This window comes from Falco biarmicus, chromosome 8 (genome assembly GCF_023638135.1).
Source record: "Falco biarmicus isolate bFalBia1 chromosome 8, bFalBia1.pri, whole genome shotgun sequence".
Classification (NCBI taxonomy): domain Eukaryota; kingdom Metazoa; phylum Chordata; class Aves; order Falconiformes; family Falconidae; genus Falco; species Falco biarmicus.
The window spans coordinates 26756833-26772896 of NC_079295.1; the positions used below are offsets into that span (position 1 = coordinate 26756833).

The 16064-nt window shown below is 58.5% G+C and overlaps 2 protein-coding genes across 3 annotated transcripts; one reads left to right on the plus strand and one right to left on the minus strand.

Annotated features, from left to right (window-relative positions):
- Positions 1 to 697: 697 nt before the first annotated feature.
- LOC130154236 (mitochondrial chaperone BCS1) lies at positions 698 to 5670 on the minus strand. Its single transcript, XM_056350142.1, has 8 exons — positions 5609 to 5670; positions 4367 to 4743; positions 3955 to 4094; positions 3645 to 3839; positions 3187 to 3250; positions 2642 to 2811; positions 2079 to 2196; positions 698 to 1397 (listed from the first exon to the last, which is right to left on the minus strand). Exons 2-8 carry the CDS (start codon positions 4684 to 4686, stop codon positions 1145 to 1147), a joined length of 1260 nt encoding a protein of 419 aa, XP_056206117.1. The 5' UTR covers positions 4687 to 4743; positions 5609 to 5670; the 3' UTR covers positions 698 to 1144.
- Positions 5671 to 5707: 37 nt separating this feature from the next.
- On the plus strand, positions 5708 to 15968 carry ZNF142 (zinc finger protein 142). 2 transcript variants are annotated; one of them, XM_056350127.1, is made up of 9 exons: positions 5708 to 6056; positions 6279 to 6601; positions 7203 to 7841; positions 8093 to 8356; positions 8834 to 9646; positions 9904 to 10081; positions 10748 to 13991; positions 14884 to 14989; positions 15347 to 15968. In XM_056350127.1, the coding sequence occupies exons 2-9, from the start codon at positions 6319 to 6321 to the stop codon at positions 15844 to 15846; spliced, it is 6027 nt and encodes a 2008-aa protein (XP_056206102.1). In that variant the 5' UTR covers positions 5708 to 6056; positions 6279 to 6318; the 3' UTR covers positions 15847 to 15968. The 2 variants fall into 2 exon arrangements, with proteins under 2 accessions (XP_056206102.1, XP_056206103.1); XM_056350128.1 differs by having other exon boundaries at positions 5708 to 6601; positions 8096 to 8356.
- The last annotated feature ends 96 nt before the right edge of the window (positions 15969 to 16064 follow it).

The following is a 16064-nucleotide window of genomic DNA, read 5'->3' on the forward strand; positions in this document are numbered from 1 at the left end:
GGGACTCTGAAACAGGGACAGGGGAGCGGAGAGGCTCTGGCTGGCTTGTTCTGTGGGTCAGCACGCACATGCTGACACTTGGTTCTGTGGTGTGGGGAAGGAGGTGCAGAACCTGCCTGCTTTTTGATTGCATTTCAGGCACCTGTGGCTCTACCAGCCCATCCAGGACTTTGACTCCTGGCAGGAAAGAAGCCCAATGACAGGAAAAAGGCTGTGAGACTACCAGCAGCAGGCCACATCCCTCCTTCAACCATGCAGGGCCTCTCCTGCTGGAAAAGACACAAATAGTCACCTCCAGCAGGGATTTCTGCACCTTGTACCAGGCTGGCCTGGCTGCAAAAATTCATGTTGGTATTAATATCAGGCTCTTGGGAAGATATTCTGTAACCAGCCAAAGCCTCTCATCTGCCCTGCCCCGAGGTCTGCAGTAGCTCCAGCCCCACATTGCTGGTAGGAGGGACAGTCAAGCCCACCCAGGAACGATGTCCAAGCAGATCTGTGACTTGGCATCACAGCCCAGCAGGGGAGGAGCTGTGGCACCAGCCTACAGCCCAATGGGCAACGAGCTGTCTCTTGGTAGCTGCTTTTTTCTAAAACACTCTGGATTTCCAGTACTGGCAGTGGCCAGGACCTGGTCAGCAGGGCTCTGGACCAGCAGCTGGATACTGGGGCTACTAACAGGTGAAGGGACTGGAAAGCCAAGAGCCACGCTGTGTATTTCAGAGGATATTCACAAACCAGTGAAGACCGCTGTCCCTTCAAAGGCCAGCAGCTCTTTAGTAGTGCAGCACCCCAATGTCCTGCCCCAAGGAAATGCCCTTCTAGTGCACCCCCAGGCTGTCCTGCAAGGAAGGTGATTCACATCCAGAAGCCTTGGCAGCTTACAGCAATCCCAGCACGAGGCACACACAGGGACGGTGCAGTAGCACCAAAGTCTGGGGAGCAGCAAGAGCTGACTCCCTCTCCACACTGCAAGGCTGGCAGTTCTGACTCTCCATGTGTTTTAATAAAAAGTCAAGGCCTTGGAGGAGTAGAGGTGAACAGAAACCTGGCATGCATGGCTGGGCAGCTTCATGGCATCCCTGAGATGGTCACATCCTTGTCCCAGTCCTCTTAGCGTGGCCAGGGAAAGCTGGGCCCCTGGTCACAGCAGGATGGAGCGTATGTTTGAAATGGCTCCTTCAGGGTCTGTCTTGTAGAGCATGAAGTGACCCTGCACCTGGGCAGCACTGATCTGTTTGGAGACTGCCAGTGCCTGCTCTGCAAACCGCTCGGCTGCAGCCAGGGGTTGCTCAGGGTAGAAGCGCTGGAACATGCAGGCAAGCTGCCAGCGGGAGCAATGGCCCACGTACTGCTTGAGATCCACACGGCCGGGACGCACCAGGGCTGGGTCCAGCCTGTTGAGAGACACAGGTGACTTGAAAACCTGATCAAAGTGTCTCTGCAGGGTGGGTCCTGCAGGAGGCCCCCCTCCACACCAGCACAGCACTATCTGCAATGTGCTCTGCACTGTGAGACGATGAAGATGAAGAACAGGTTTGTCCCTGGGAAGGTTGAGGGGGAAAATCAACTCAAAAGCAAGAGAGCTGGGGAAGGGCTGGCTCCGGAGGAGGACAAGCGTGTCCTGGAAACAGCTCTGCCCATCTCTGTCCCATGGGCAACCTCTAAACAACCCTCTAGGCCAGCGTGGTCTGGAGTGAGCCAAGCCTGCCGCAGTGCAGTGTCTGGCCAGGTGCCATGAGCCCACATTGCATCCTGCCAACCCAGCGGGCTGTGTGTGGGGCCAGTGTTTCCACTCGCAGCACAGTCAGAACCCCAAAACCTGCAGGTCCCACAGGCAGGAAGCTGGTACTGCTCCTGAAGGGCACAACTGTGGTCTGAACAGCAAAGAAGCACCCGAGGCTCCATCAAAAAGGATCCTGATTAGCAATCAAAGGATTTGCATCTCAAGGGAGGATTTGGGAAACCTCCAGTTGTCAAGCTGAAGGATGCAAATAGCCCTCCATAAAGCCCATCAAAAGAGAGCAAGGTTTTTCCCCTGCTACCTTCCCTGTTCCCTCCCAGGGGGCAGCTCTGACCTGTCCACATAGTTGGTGGTCATGAAGACAATCCGGGCCTCTGTGGATGCCACACCGTCCAGCGCATTGAGGAGGCCGCTGAAGGTCAGGCGCCCCATGCCTTGGTACACAGCTGGGTCTGGAGACAGAGGTGTCTGAGACCATATCCATTGGCCACTAACCCTGTGTAGTCTTGCAGGCCACCTCCCTATCACCTATGGCTTAAGCCAAGCTCCCCGTCCCGAGGCTGGCCCCCTGTGTCTCCTTGGCTGGCAGCATATTCACTTTCCCTACCCACCTGCACCCATGGGAACCCAAAAAGAGAACAAGGGGGAAAGCCACCTCCTCCTTCATGCTGAAAACAACTGGGCAGGAGAAGTGTCTCTGAGAATAAAGGACCCAAATTTCTCTTTATATAGCCTAGCCAAAACTGGGCAAGGTGCAGCTTGGGCCCTGAGGCCCCTGAGAGCTGCCCACTCATGGTCTCTGCTGGTGCAGCAGAGCAGCCCAGAGTTCAAACTTTCCCCCAGCACAGCCAACAAACATCCCTCCCACTGCTGGCCCAGGAACAGGGCACCACTCACTCTCAGCAGCGAGGTCCCGGCTGATGAAGGCAGCATCCACATCTTCCAGCAAGATGATGCTCTGCTGCGGTGCCACACTCAGGAGATGATTGAGCCGGTCATCAGAGAGGCTGCGGTCACTGAGGCTAAGCAGGCAGATACTGTACTGCAGCTCCCCGGCCAAAGCTGTGCTGGGAAGGACACAAACCACAGGGGTGGAATCACAGTGAGAAAGCCCAGAGCAGAGGAAGAACCAGAGCTCCCTGCCCAGCAGCAGAGGAGAGGACATAGGCACCCTCCCCTGGTGGGGATCAGACATGGGGAGTGAGTGGGAGCACCTGCTCAGCCCGTTGGTGCTATGCAGCACTGTGAAAAGCAATGGGCTCATCACCCAGACCTGTCACGGTGCCAGCAACGCAAATGCTTACACCAGGCATCACACAGGTGGCACAGCCCACTCCTGCATTTCAAACCCAGACTCACCCACACCCTCTCACCAGAGACTGCTGTGCCCCAGAGCAGGCAGCTAGCAGTAAAAATGCCATTAGCCAATTGGCAATACTCACATGAAACTGCTTTTCCCACAGCCAGGAGGACCATACAGCAGGTAGCCTCTTCGGTAGGGGATCCCTAGGAAGACAGTGACCTTTTAGGAACCAGCTGGGATGCTCTGAGCTCTCCCCACTAGAGCCATGGGGTTGTGCTGAGCATGCACAGAGGACACACCAGGGGAAGGCAAGCAGCAGGGAAAAACCTCTCTGCAGCCATCTCCAGAGAGGACCACAGGCATCCTGCCCCACCCCACAGCAGCACTGCAGGAGCAATGAACTTCATGGCTTATTGCAGTTTCCAGGACTGGATTGAACCAAGGGGAGTGTGTCCCTTTGCAGACCCAGGACTGACATCACTGCCTGGGCTTGTTCATTTGCAGGATGTGCTGAGGGTGGTGTCCCACAGCCGTGGCTGCAGGAAGGTAAGGAGCCATGCTGGGCACAGTACAGCGGACACAACACTGGAGCCTTGCCTCTCTCACTGTACCACTTGGGGTTGTCGATGAACTCCTTCACATCCTGGACCAGCTTCTCCGACACACCTTCCTCCAGCACCACAGAGCTGAGAGGCCGCCGGCGGCGGGGGAAGCCAAACTGCCGCCACTCGGCTCCCATGGCTGTGTACATGATCGTTCTCCCCTCCTGCTGCTGCAGCGCCAGCTCCCGGGCTGCAGAGAGAGGCAGAGGGGACAGCTGGCAGGGAAAAGGATCTCCTGTGAAGCCCTGGGTGTCTCCAGGAAGCAGGCTGTTCCCAGCAGGACCCCATGAAGCTCCCCTACAGACCTTCCCGGAGGATGCTGAAGAAGATCTCCCGGTTGGTGCCCAGTGCAGTGAAGGTGACAGACTCCCATGGCGTCCCTGTGTGCAGGTCAATCATCTGCTTCTCCCGGTTGCGCTCGATGCGAATCCACTTCCTGCGATACCTGGGGCGAGAAGATGGGGTTGGGCAACAGCGGTCCAGCACCACTCAGCTGCACCCAGCCCAGTTTGTGCATCAAGAACACTCATCTCTGTTAAAGATATCACCTCACAGTGGTGAATACAGACTCCTCTCGCATCTCTCAACCTCTTGCACTAACCCAGACCCAAGGAGGAGGCAGGATCCTCTCTGCTGCCTCCATGGATCCCCCAGGTTGAAGTTCCCTTGCCAAAGTGAGGGCCAATCCCCAGACTGTTTTTCCTTGCCCTCTCTTACCAGATGAAATGGTTCCCAGGGCTGGGGACAAAGTCAAACTTGGTGCTGACGCGCCCGCTTTCGTGCTGCAGGTATGATGTCTCAACACTGAGGTGCTGCGTGTGCTTGGCGTGGTGGGAGATCCAGTTCAGCAGCCAGTGGTAGCTCTTATCCTTGCTGGGCACCTCCAAGGTAATCATATAATGACGCCTGAAAGCCACCAGCCCAAACTGGGCCCCCTTCCGAGCTAATGCCAGGGCTGTGCCCACCCCAACGAGGCCGAACCCAGCCCCAAAGTACGGGTTGTCCTTCAGTGCTAAGACAAAGTCAGAAAAGGGCATTGTGGGAGGTTAAGAAGGCTCTTTCCACAGCACCATCTCCGCACTCCAGAAACAAATCTGCATGGAAAAAGAAGGACTGAATGGCAGCAAGGGACACAATGGATTGCCCACAGTTCCCTGGGCTTTATTTTAGCCAGCTCTCAACGTGAAAGGCTGCCTGGCACATACAGATCTCCCACATCCATGCTTATCTTACTACTGGAGGTTCAGACTGCCACCGGCTGCAGGAGCCTCCCTGCTCTCTGCAGGCCACTGGGCGAGACAGGCAGGAAAGGGCCAGGAGCTGTAGGCTCTCAAGCAAGCACAGGAGCACTCTGTTGTTTCGTCAGCCATTACAACAGTTTTGCACAGTTTTATTCTTTAAGCAGCTAGAAATCACAAGTACTGCAATTATTTAAGGTTTATTGTTTGAAAAACCTGAAGTGCCTCGGCCAGCTGAGCCAAGAGCTGGTTCTTTGCTGTTGGCAACGGGTGCACAAATGTGGTGGAAGCAGCACCTCCGCGTGTGGATAAAGGGCACCGGTCGCACACACAGGGGGCTTGAAGTTTCTCCAGCTCTCAGCAGGGGTCTGTCAGATATAGGGAATGAGGAGGCGCCTCTCCTGACAGATACACAGACCCGCTCTGCCCCCTCAAGCAGCACCCCGCCTCCCCCAGAACAGGGTCTGACGCCACAGCAAGGCTCCTTCCCAGGGCAGGGTGTCCCCTGCCCCGCAGGACGGCTCGGGCCCACGGCACGGTCGCCGCTCCGCAGTGGGGCCTTCCCCCGCCGCAGCCAGCCTCAGCCCCGCGGCAGGAGCCCACCTTCCCCGGCAGGAGACCCAGCCCCACACCGGCTTTCCCCACGGCAGGGGCCCAGCCCCCGGCCGCGCCCCGCACCAGGAGCCGGCCTCCTGCGGCCCCCGGCCCCGCCGCCCCTCACCTCCGCGCGGCGCCGCTCTGGCCCGCGCCACGCCGCTCTCTATGGCCCCAGCCTCACTTCCGCCCGGCGCCGCTTCCGGTCGGCTGCCGGCTGGCACCATAGAGCGGGGCCGGGGCGGGCGGCGGGGCAGAGCAGAGCGGCCGGGCGAGCTGCACAAAGGGTGACGCTCCCTCTCGCCCGGCGCGCGCCACCGAGATGTGCCAGGGCCGGAGGCACCGGGGTCCTGCTTGAGTCCCCGGCCCGGGGGGGACAGGCCGGGGCTGCAGTGCGAGGTGGCTGGGACGGCCCCGGCCGTGCGGGGACTCGCCGTGGGCACCTCCTCACTGGCGGCTGGGCCCAGGTCTGGGGGTTGGACTCGGGCTCGGGCCCACTTGGACCTGGATCCAGAGGCTAGGCCCGGGTCTGGGCCCACCCGTGCCCAGGGAGCAAGTCTGGCTGTTGGGCTCAGGTAGAGGCCCCTGGGCATCTTTGGGGAGGGTACAGGGGTCCTCACACCCCATCTGCTCCATGGCAGTGGGTTTTGTCACCAGCCTGCTTGGGGACAGCAGAAGGGAGCCAGTGTCGAGATACCCCTGCCTGGGGACTGGCACAGCAGGCTGACCCCCAAAATCCTGTAGGACCCCTGAGCCTCTGGGTTCTCCCTCATTTAAAGCACTTTCTTCTGTTTCAGAGTGAGAGGCCCTCCTGCCCAGCACCAGTGCCCACTGGCAATGAGTGCAGAAGTGGCTGTGTCTGAGGGTGCCGGCAGGGAGATGGAGGCCCTGTGCTCGGAGCTGCTCCTGCCCCCGCCAGGAGAGGCAGGAGCCATGGAAAGCCCTGATGTGGCCAGCACTGACCTGGCTGGGACACCCCCATTGTCTGCCAGCCAGGACTTGCTGCTGGCAGAGGCGTCGATGTCTGGGGAAGGGGCTCATGCTGAAGGAAGCAACGTGGAAATATTCATCGAGGCAGTGGCTGGCAATGTGACACTGAGCAACGCAGCCAATGCCACAGGTATGGGGTGCAGGGAGGGCAACATGGGCCCCACAGCGCTCGACAGAGGGACAGAGGTCTGGCCAGGGCCCCTGTCCCTACCAGCTGGCACCCTGGGGACACCACAGTGCCCTTGTGTCTCTGACCCTGTGTGCATCATGAGTGTAGTGCTACCATCAAGCGCAGACCTGGCACAAGCTGGGAGTGTGGATGGGGAGGGGTGGCTGTGGGAGTTGCATGTCGGGTGAGGGGGTTGCTCTGTGCTGTCAGTGGGGACCAGGCAGAGATGTCCGCCCCAGACTGCCACCCCCAGCACACTTCTCACCCAGGTCCAGCATGGGCACATACTGCTAGGAACGGGGCTGAGCCAGCCTCACATCTCTGCATGCCTCAAAGGTGCTAAGGGACAGACCTGGTCATTGTGGTTACCCTGGTGGTGGTGTCCCCTCTCTTATGGGAGGTGTCCTGGAATACCCTGGGCAGGTGGAGGGCTGCAGTTCTCCAAACTGTAGTTTGTGGCAACAGGTTTATCCTCCTTGTCCAGAGCTGGAACTGAACCACCAGCTCCAAGCTCTGGGCCTGGCAAAAGCCCTTCCTAATGCTTGCCCCTTGCTCTCTGCAGAGGTGCTGGTCAAAGTAGTGGAGCTGTATTTCTGCGAGAGGTGTGGACAGAGCTTCCCAGAGGCCTCCCTGCTGTCACTGCACCAGTGCCTGCTGCTGACCCCCCCCAGGCACCTGGAGCTCTCTGGGGCACTGTTGGCTTCTGCCAACGAGGGCCAGAGTGAGCCTGGGGGCTCGGAGCCACCTGGAGCTGGCATGCAGGAGAGCTCCACTCCTGAGCACCTACTGTGCCCCATCTGCCGGGAAGTGTTCATGCAGCCCGGCGAACTCAAGGAGCACTTCAAGACACACCGCACGCCACCAGGAGCCCTGCCTTGCCCGGAGAAGGGCTGCCATTTCACCACAGAGGACCGCAAGCAACTGCGCAGCCACCTGTGCCGCCTGCATGGGGCCTCCCCCGTGTCCTGTGCTTACCGTGCCTGCCCGCTGCTCTTCCCCAGCCGCCCAGCCATGGAGCAGCACCACCGCACCCACTTTCCCTTCCACTGTGGCCACTGTGACTTCATCACAGCCAATGCTAAGCTATTCTGGCAGCACAGGAAGGGCCACACCACAGAGCCCCCTGCTGAGATGCCTGCAACAGGTAGCCCCCCTGGCTCAGCCCCCAACAGCCTGGAGCAGCGCTGCATCCTGCCATCAGGTATGGCTGGGTGGGAGGGTCAGGGCCTGTGGGTGCTGCAGAGGCTGACTGTCCATGCATCCCAGTTACAACTGGGAGGAGCAAGGGCTGAGGCTGTGCTGCTGGAGGGCCATGGAGCCCTGCATTCCTTCCTCCCTGTGGCACGGTTTGTGCCCCCCATCTTGGCCAGCAAGTTTTTTGCATGTGTGTGGGTGAGGAGGGTGGCTCCCTCTTGCCTGGAGCATGATGATCTCTGTCTTGCCCCACTGAAGCAGCAGAAGAAGGACAGGAGGAGGCAGGGAATTGCCACGCTGGCTGGGAAGCCACTGCAGCAGAAGCCAGGCCTGCAAAGCCCACAGGGACCAGGGAGGGCTCCTTGGAGGGGCAGAAAGTGTCAGCTGGAGAAGAGGACTCAGACAGCAGTGGGGACGAGTCACGGGATGAGGATGGTGAGAGCCCCTGTGAAGGCGAGGCCAAAGAGGATGGGAAGGCAGCTCCCGAGAAAGCCAGAGTGCTGCAGGTGCAGCACTTTAAAGGTAGGATGTGGGGCCCTACCAGGAGCTGCTCTGGTTTGTATTATGATCAAGCAGCACAGCCTCAAGACTGGCGAAGGAACGTGGGCTGGGCTTGTGGGTCCTGGGGGTCCCCATTCAGGATCCTGCATGTACCAGTGCACTGTTCCCCCTGCCCTCTACCCAAGCAAACGCGTCCCTCCTTTTGCATGTCCACAACTGCTGCCGGGCTCAGACAAAAGCAGGCAAAAGTCTGCCTGGCTTTGGGGATGTGCAGGCAGGCCTGATATAGGCTGTGCTTTACCACTGTTAGGCTGGAAAGAGCTCACCTGAACTGTGCTGGTGGCTTGGGGTGGGGACAGTACCTCCAAGTAGATGGCTGCTGTGTGACCACATATGCGTATAAGCCCGTGCCTTGACACAGCTGGATCTGGGAGAGAACATCTGCCCATGCTTTCCGTCTCTTCTCTGCTGACGGCTCCCCCTACTCTGCTTTCACAGGAGATGTCGTGGAAGGCTCTGAGTACCTCTACAAAACCCACATGTGCCCTGAATGCAAGCGGTGCTTCAAGAAGCGGACGCACCTGGTGGAGCACCTCAACCTGCACTTCCCTGACCCCAGCCTGCAGTGCCCCAACTGCCACAAGTACTTCACCAGCAAAAGTAAACTGAAAATCCACATGATGCGGGAGACAGGAGAGAAGGCCCATCGCTGCCCGCTCTGCCACTACAGCTCGGTGGAGAAGAATGCCCTCAATCGTCACATGGCCAGCATGCACGAGGACATCTCCAACTTCTACTCTGATGTTTATTCCTGCCCTGTCTGTGAGGAGAAGTTTCGGCTCAGCCAGGCACTCAAAGAGCACTTGAAGACTCACAAAGCTGAGCCCAAGAAGCTGAGCTGCTTCCAGGGGGGCTGCGACTACTGCGTGGAGGACCGGAAAGAGTTTGTCCGTCATCTCAAGGATGCTCATGGCATTAAGGCAGTGGAGTGCAAGTACCATGCCTGCTCGCTGCTCTTTGGCACAGCTGAGGCCATGGAGGCTCACCGAAAAACCCACTATGCCTTCCACTGCCAGCAGTGCGACTTCATCTGCTCCAACAAGCATGTTTTCCGCAAGCACAAGAAGCAGGGGCACCCAGGCAGTGAGCAGCTCCAGTGCAGCTTCTGCCCGTACGCCACTTTCAACCCCGTGGAGTTTCACGACCATGTGGGCAAGATGCACGCCAACGAGAAGATCCACAAGTGCACTGAGTGCGCCTTTGCCACTGCACACAAGAGGGTGCTCATCCGACACATGCTGCTGCACACTGGTGGGTGTCCGCTGCAGGGGTCCCGAGCTGGGATGGAGGGATCCTGTCCAGCTCCCGGTGGGCAGGGAGGGCTGGGTCAGGGCTCCTGGGTCCCATTGCTGGCCCTGTCACCCTGTCATCACTTGGCTGAAGTCAGGGCGTGTCCCTGTCCCTGCTGTTACCCCCAGCTCCTGCTGATCTAGTTTACCTGCAGAGGGAGGCAAACAGTATTGCTTTATCTGGCTGTCATGGTGAGGGTGTTCCTGTGTTGTGTGTAGGAGAGAAACCTCACAAGTGTGAACTTTGCAACTTCACATGCCGGGATGTGAGCTACCTGTCCAAACACATGCTGACCCACTCCGATGACAAGAACTTCATGTGCACCGAGTGTGGGTACATCACCAAGTGGAAGCACTACCTGAATGTCCACATGCGCAAGCACACTGGAGATCTCCGGTATGACACCCGTCTCTGCTGGCCTGGCAGCATAGTCAGGGCTCCCCAAATCCTGCTCCAGGAGTCTGCTGCTCCCAGGCTGCATTGCGTGCCAGACTCTCATGCCTGGGGGATGGCTACAGCCTACTCTGGCATGTAAAAAATGTGGTCTTTGAGCTTGCAGGTTGTTGCCAGCATGGTGCTGTGGAGGCAAGGCTATTTTTGGTCAAGGAGGTGTATTAACATATCAGTGCAGCTCTGAGCTTGGGTTCATGGGTTCTGCTGATGACTGTGGGCCAAGGCCAGCTTGGGCATGTGCAGGACTCTGCCAAAACATGTTTTTCACCTCTGTATTATCACCTCCATTGGGTCTAGTGTGCCTCCAGGGATGCCGGGGTTGCTGCTGGTGTGATGTATGTGGGGGTGATGCAGTCACTGTATGGAATACTCAGGGAATCTATCTCCTGTCCCCAGCCGGGGCTGTAAAGTACCAGCAGTGCCAAGGGCTGCAGCAGGGAGGAATTGCCTGCGGTAAGAGCTGTCTGCATGGCAAAGGTCAGATCTGGCAAACCAAGTGGTACCCCTTCCCCATGTGTCCGGGACAAGGAATCAGAGCTCAACGTGCCTGATGGGGCTCAGGCTGCCCCAGTTCCTCATACTGTTTGACTGATTCTGCTTTCTCCCCAGGTACCAATGCAACCAGTGCTCATACCGGTGCCACCGTGCTGACCAGCTGAGCAGCCACAAGCTGCGGCACCAGGGCAAAAGTCTGATCTGTGAGGTGTGTGGCTTCACCTGTAAGCGCAAGTACGAGCTGCAGAAGCACATGCAGGCCAAGCACTCACAGAACTACCAGGTGCCCGTCTTCCAGTGTCAGTACTGCACGTACCAGACCAAGTACAAGCAGGCACTGCTGAACCATGAGAACTGCAAACACACCAAGCAGAAGGAGTTCCGCTGCGCCCTCTGTTCCTACTGCACCTTCAGCAACACCAGCCTTTTCTTCCACAAGCGCAAGATTCATGGCTACGTACCCGGTGACAAGGACTGGCTGGAAAACTATGCCAACAAGGAGCTGGAAATCAGCTCATCTGAGGTGCTTTTCAGCTATGACCTCGGCACAGCCCTGCATGTGGATGCCAGCTCCCCCCTTCCTGGCAAGGAGCAGTGGGCAAAAGCAAAGGCAAAGCCATCCCAGCTGGAATCCCAGGGGGAAGAGGGCTACCAGCAAGCGTTTGTGGTGCCCCTCCTTAGGCAGGATGCCGCTCCACCTGAGAGCAGCAGCGAGGTGGAGAGAGGTGTGGACCAGGGGGAGCAGGGCTGTCCCACTGCTGGCAATACCCTGGGAGATGACTGCGTGCAAGGAGATGCTGCTGCAGGCTCAACTGAGCTCGCTGCTCCTGGGGATGTGGCAGAGAGTTGCACTTTGCATTTGGAGGCACTGAATGTCTCATCTGACCCCCTCCTGGAGCATTTGGCTGGAGAATCTTGTGCGGCAGGGCCAGAGGGTGTGGAAATGCTGTCCTGCAAGGAGCCTCCTGCAGCCTATGAGATGCTGAGCTCCCAGGAGGACCTGGGTTTGGATGACAATGACAATGCACTCGAAGACATCCCAGACTTTGAAGAAGAGGCGGCAGATGTAGGGGAACACAAGGCAGCGAGGCTGGAGGGCAGTGTAGCAGGAGGAGACAGCCAGCAAAAAGATGCCCTGAGGCAGGCCACAGGCCACCTTCAGGGGTCGTGCTCAGACCACAATAATCTGGTACCAGACACAGAGATGAGAGAGACCAGCCAAGCCGAGCTGCCAGAGGCCTGGCTCAGCGTGCTGAAGACAGCTGAACAGAGCCACGCACCTGTCCCAGAGGACGTGGCCACCTCCAGTGATGATGCCAGGGGTGGCTCAGAGTCAGTGCTGAAGGCTCTACGGAAGCAGGACAAGGAGCAGGCAGAGACGCTGGTGCTGGAGGGCAGGGTGCAGATGCTGGTGGTGCAGTCAGAGAGTCAGATCTTTAAGTGCGAGAAGTGCTCATACGTCACGCGGAAGGAGAAGTCCATGTCCCTGCACTCTAAAGCCAGCTGTCAGAGCCGCCGGGCCCCACTCGTGTGCCATGAGTGTGGTGCCAGCTTTAAGCAGCAAAGGGGGCTCAACACCCACCTACTCAAGAAGTGCCCAGTTCTCCTGAAGAAGAACAAGATCATCAAACCAGCTGGTCAGGAGCCACCTGGATTGTGCCAACCTGCTGACCAGCCTGGTGGTAATGATACAGAAGAAACAGCGGAGAGCGAGAAGGGAGGCTCAGAGGAGTCAGGGCATGCCAAGAGCCCTTGGGAAGCTGAATTGCTGCCTGATAAAATGCAGACAGCAGGTAGTCCTTTGGATGGGGAGCAGGCATCGGGCTCTCCTGCTCCTGAGAAATCCGTGCTGGGTGACAGCACAGAGGTGGCAGAAGAGCCTCCCCAGCAAGGGGATGGGGCTGAGCCAGGTAGAGCCACTTGTCCTCCCCACCCTGGAAAACCATCGGAGAAATACCGGCGGGAGGGAGGGAAGCTGCACTGCAATGCCTGCTCCTTTGTGTGCTCCCGTGTCTCCACCATCACCTCCCATGTGGAGGATGGGTGCCGGAGCCTAGAGCAGTTCTGGTGCTCCCTGTGCCCTGAGGCCTTCCGCTCCCGGCGGGCCCTCAAGAGCCACTGTGCCGAGAAGCACATCATGCATCCTGAAGATGACGGACCACAAAGCACCGAGCTCCTGGAGGGGGACCCAGCCAGCACTGAGACAGGCCAGCCCAGCAAGCTCCTGCTGGATGTGACCCCCCCAAAAGCCACCCTGCCCAAGAGGAGGCGTTTCTCCTGCCCCACCTGCCCCTTCACCTGCCACCAGGAACGGGCCATGAAGACACACAAGAAGAGGGGCTGTGTGACCTTGGGTGAGTTTCGCTGCACCTCCTGCCCCTTCACCTCCAAGGCAGCCAAAGCCCTGCGGCTGCACCGCAAACTGCACCGCAAGCACTACAGCAAGCGGCCACAGCTGCAGTGCCGCCAGTGTGAGTTCACCTGCAAGCAAGCCCGCTGCCTGCGGCAGCACATCCGCATCAAACACGAGGGAGTAAAGCCACACAAGTGCTGCTACTGTGAGTTCAGCACCACGCGGCGCTACCGCCTGGAGGCCCACCAGTCCCTGCACACTGGCGTGGGGCGCATCGCCTGCGGCATCTGCAGCCAGACCTTTGGCACCAACTCCAAGCTGCGCATCCACCGCCTGCGGGTGCATGAAAAGACACCCACCCACTTCTGCCCACTCTGTGACTACAGCAGCTACCTGCAGAATGACATCACCCGCCACGTCAACAGCTGCCACCGTGGCGAGCTCAACTTCGGCTGCTCCCGCTGTGAGGCTCGCTTCAGCTCTGAGACGGCCCTCAAGCAGCACATCCTGCGACGGCACGAGGAGAAGGTGTCCTATGGCTGCCCGCGCTGCGGCTTTGTGTGCCACAGCGAGGCCACGCTCAAGTGCCACCTGCAGAAGCAGCACCCGCACCTGGAGTGCAGCACTTGCAAGGAGACCTTCACCACCCGGGAGGCGCTGGAGGAGCACAAGACACAGCATTTCAGCCACCGCTGTGAGCTGTGCAGCTTTGCGGCCAAGGAGCGGCAGCAGCTAGTGCGGCATTACGTGGAGAGCCACGAGCCAGCTGCCCCCCAGGACAAACCCCTGCGGTGTCCCTTCTGCGACTTTGCCTGCTGCCACCAGCTTGTCTTTGACCAGCACATGAAAGGTCATGGGGGCACCCGCGTGTACAAGTGCTCAGACTGTGAGTACACCACCAAGAACAGGCAGAAGATCACGTGGCATATCCGCATCCACACCGGCGAGAAACCCTACAAGTGCCACCTTTGTAAATACGCCTGTGCCGACCCCTCACGTCTCAAGGTGAGCGCCCTGCTTGGGGATATACCCTGCTGCATCTACATGGGTTGAGGGGGATCCAGACGGGGATTTGGGGAAGAAGAAACTCCCAAGGGGAGTTTTGTCCTCCATCCTCTTCTGTGGCTCATGAGACGAGTGGATAAAACTCATGAGGGTACAGTATGTTTCTTCCCTGCTTCCTGCTGTTGCAGATTAAGGGGAAGGGGCAAGAATGTGGGCAGCTGCCCAAGTTCACTCCTCTTCCCGCTGACATCTCTGGTGGCCTCTGGATGCAGCCTTGCACCACTCAAAGCCAAGTTTGTCTGCCTGCTGGCATGCAGCGTGCTCTGAGGCACCAGTTAGACACGGTGCAGGGAAAGCTCAGCTTCCCTGCAAGCAGAGCCAGACCCTGCCCTCATTTCTGTAGGTGATTAGCGGAATCCTTATGCATGGTAAAGGGCCTTTGCTAGTACTGGAGGGCCAGCCATGGGGTAATGGAGGGGAAAATGGTCTCATCCTGCTAAAAGAAATATTGACTTTTTTTAATGGCCAGGCTGAGCTGGAGCCCTCTGGGACTGCCTGGGGTGAGGCTGCACAATGTGCTTAGCTCAGGGCTGGCTCTGTTGGGCTGGGTTTTAGCCCAGACTTTGCCCTAAATACCAAACCGGGGAGAAATGCCTGTGCCAACCACAGGCTGGGACAGAGCAAGCTTAGCAGTACAGGCGTCTCATCCTGACCCTGCTGTGGATTCCCCCTGCCCGTAGTCTGCCAGGTAAGCAGACAGCCCTCCTTGCCTCATGCAGTTTGAGATGTCAGAGCTGTCTTTAAGCCCCTTGCTGGTACGCCAGCGCCCTGCACATTCTCAGGACAGGGGACATGGCCTCATCCTGACCCTGTCCTCTTGCCCTGTACCCAGTACCACATGCGGATCCACAAGGAGGAGCGGAAATACCTCTGCCCTGACTGCGGCTACAAGTGCAAGTGGGTGAATCAGCTCAAGTACCACATGACAAAGCACACGGGTGAGTGCTGCCCACTGAGGACAGGCCATGGGGCACCGTTGAGAGTGTTGAGGCTGTGGGAGCCCCATTTCTGTGCTTTCTTTGCTATGGTGGCCCAGCTGGAGGTGGGGGAGGACTTCTAGCAGTTGGGTGGCAGGACATTCTTGTGTGCTGGTGGGTTGGGAGGGAAGGTGGGGTGGTACGAACCCCAGGCACCGTGTGGTGCCTTGGAAATGGGGGGTCTTGGGATGCCTTCTGACATGGGATGTAGGGGATGGTCCCTGGGGGCTGACACTCTGTTACAGGGATGGTGAGACCTGTGGGATGGAGGGCACTGTGCCCCTGATCCCGGTGCCATCTCCTTCCCTGTTGCCACAGGCCTGAAGCCATACCACTGCAATGAGTGTGAGTACCGCACGAATCGGGCAGATGCCCTGCGGGTGCACAAGGAGACGCGGCATCAGGAGGCCCGTTCCTTCATCTGCGAGCAGTGTGGCAAGGCCTTCAAGACCCGCTTCCTCCTCAAGACCCACTTGAAGAAGCACAGTGAGGAGAAGCCTTATGTCTGCAATGCCTGCGGGCGGGCTTTCCGCTGGGCGGCGGGCCTGCGCCACCATTACCTGACCCACACCAACGAGCACCCCTTCTTCTGCCGCTACTGCCCCTATAAGGCCAAGCAGAAGTTCCAGGTCATCAAACACATCCAGCGGCATCACCCGGAGCATGGGGCTGGCGACCCCAGCCAGGGGGTGGGCAAGGACCCTAGCACGCCTACCGTCCACCTCCACGCTGTGCAGAGAGAGAACCGGGCTGAGGGGCCCCCCAGGATGGAGCATGAAGGAGGGTGCTCTGGGGAGAAGGATGACACTTTGCATTGAGGCTGAATCCTGACTGCTTTAAGGCCCTGGTGGCACAGACCTGCTGCGGCGATGTGTGTGTATAGGCATATATGTATATGGGTTGTAAAATATGCAGCTGTATAAAAGGAATCTCTCAGCTCCTTTTAATACTGTTTCTTGGGGCTGTTTGGAGCCCAGCACGAACAGTGGGCCAGGTGCCCACAGGGAAAGAGTGCAAGCACAAATCCAGCTCTCCA

What these genes read in the sequence shown, in the direction of transcription:
- ZNF142 (XM_056350127.1), top strand. Translation starts at nt 6,319, where the DNA reads ATGAGTGCAGAAGTGGCTGTGTCTGAGGGTGCCGGCAGGGAGATGGAG. An exon ending in GCGCTGCATCCTGCCATCAG is followed by an intron (nt 7,842 to 8,092) that starts GTATGGCTGGGT and finishes GCCCCACTGAAG; the next exon opens with CAGCAGAAGAAGGACAGGAG. An exon ending in ACACATGCTGCTGCACACTG is followed by an intron (nt 9,647 to 9,903) that starts GTGGGTGTCCGC and finishes TGTTGTGTGTAG; the next exon opens with GAGAGAAACCTCACAAGTGT.
- LOC130154236 (XM_056350142.1), bottom strand. Translation starts at nt 4,686, where the DNA reads ATGCCCTTTTCTGACTTTGTCTTAGCACTGAAGGACAACCCGTACTTT. An exon ending in CTTCAGCATCCTCCGGGAAG is followed by an intron (nt 3,840 to 3,954) that starts GTCTGTAGGGGA and finishes CTCTCTCTGCAG; the next exon opens with CCCGGGAGCTGGCGCTGCAG. An exon ending in TGTGGGAAAAGCAGTTTCAT is followed by an intron (nt 2,812 to 3,186) that starts GTGAGTATTGCC and finishes TGTCCTTCCCAG; the next exon opens with CACAGCTTTGGCCGGGGAGC.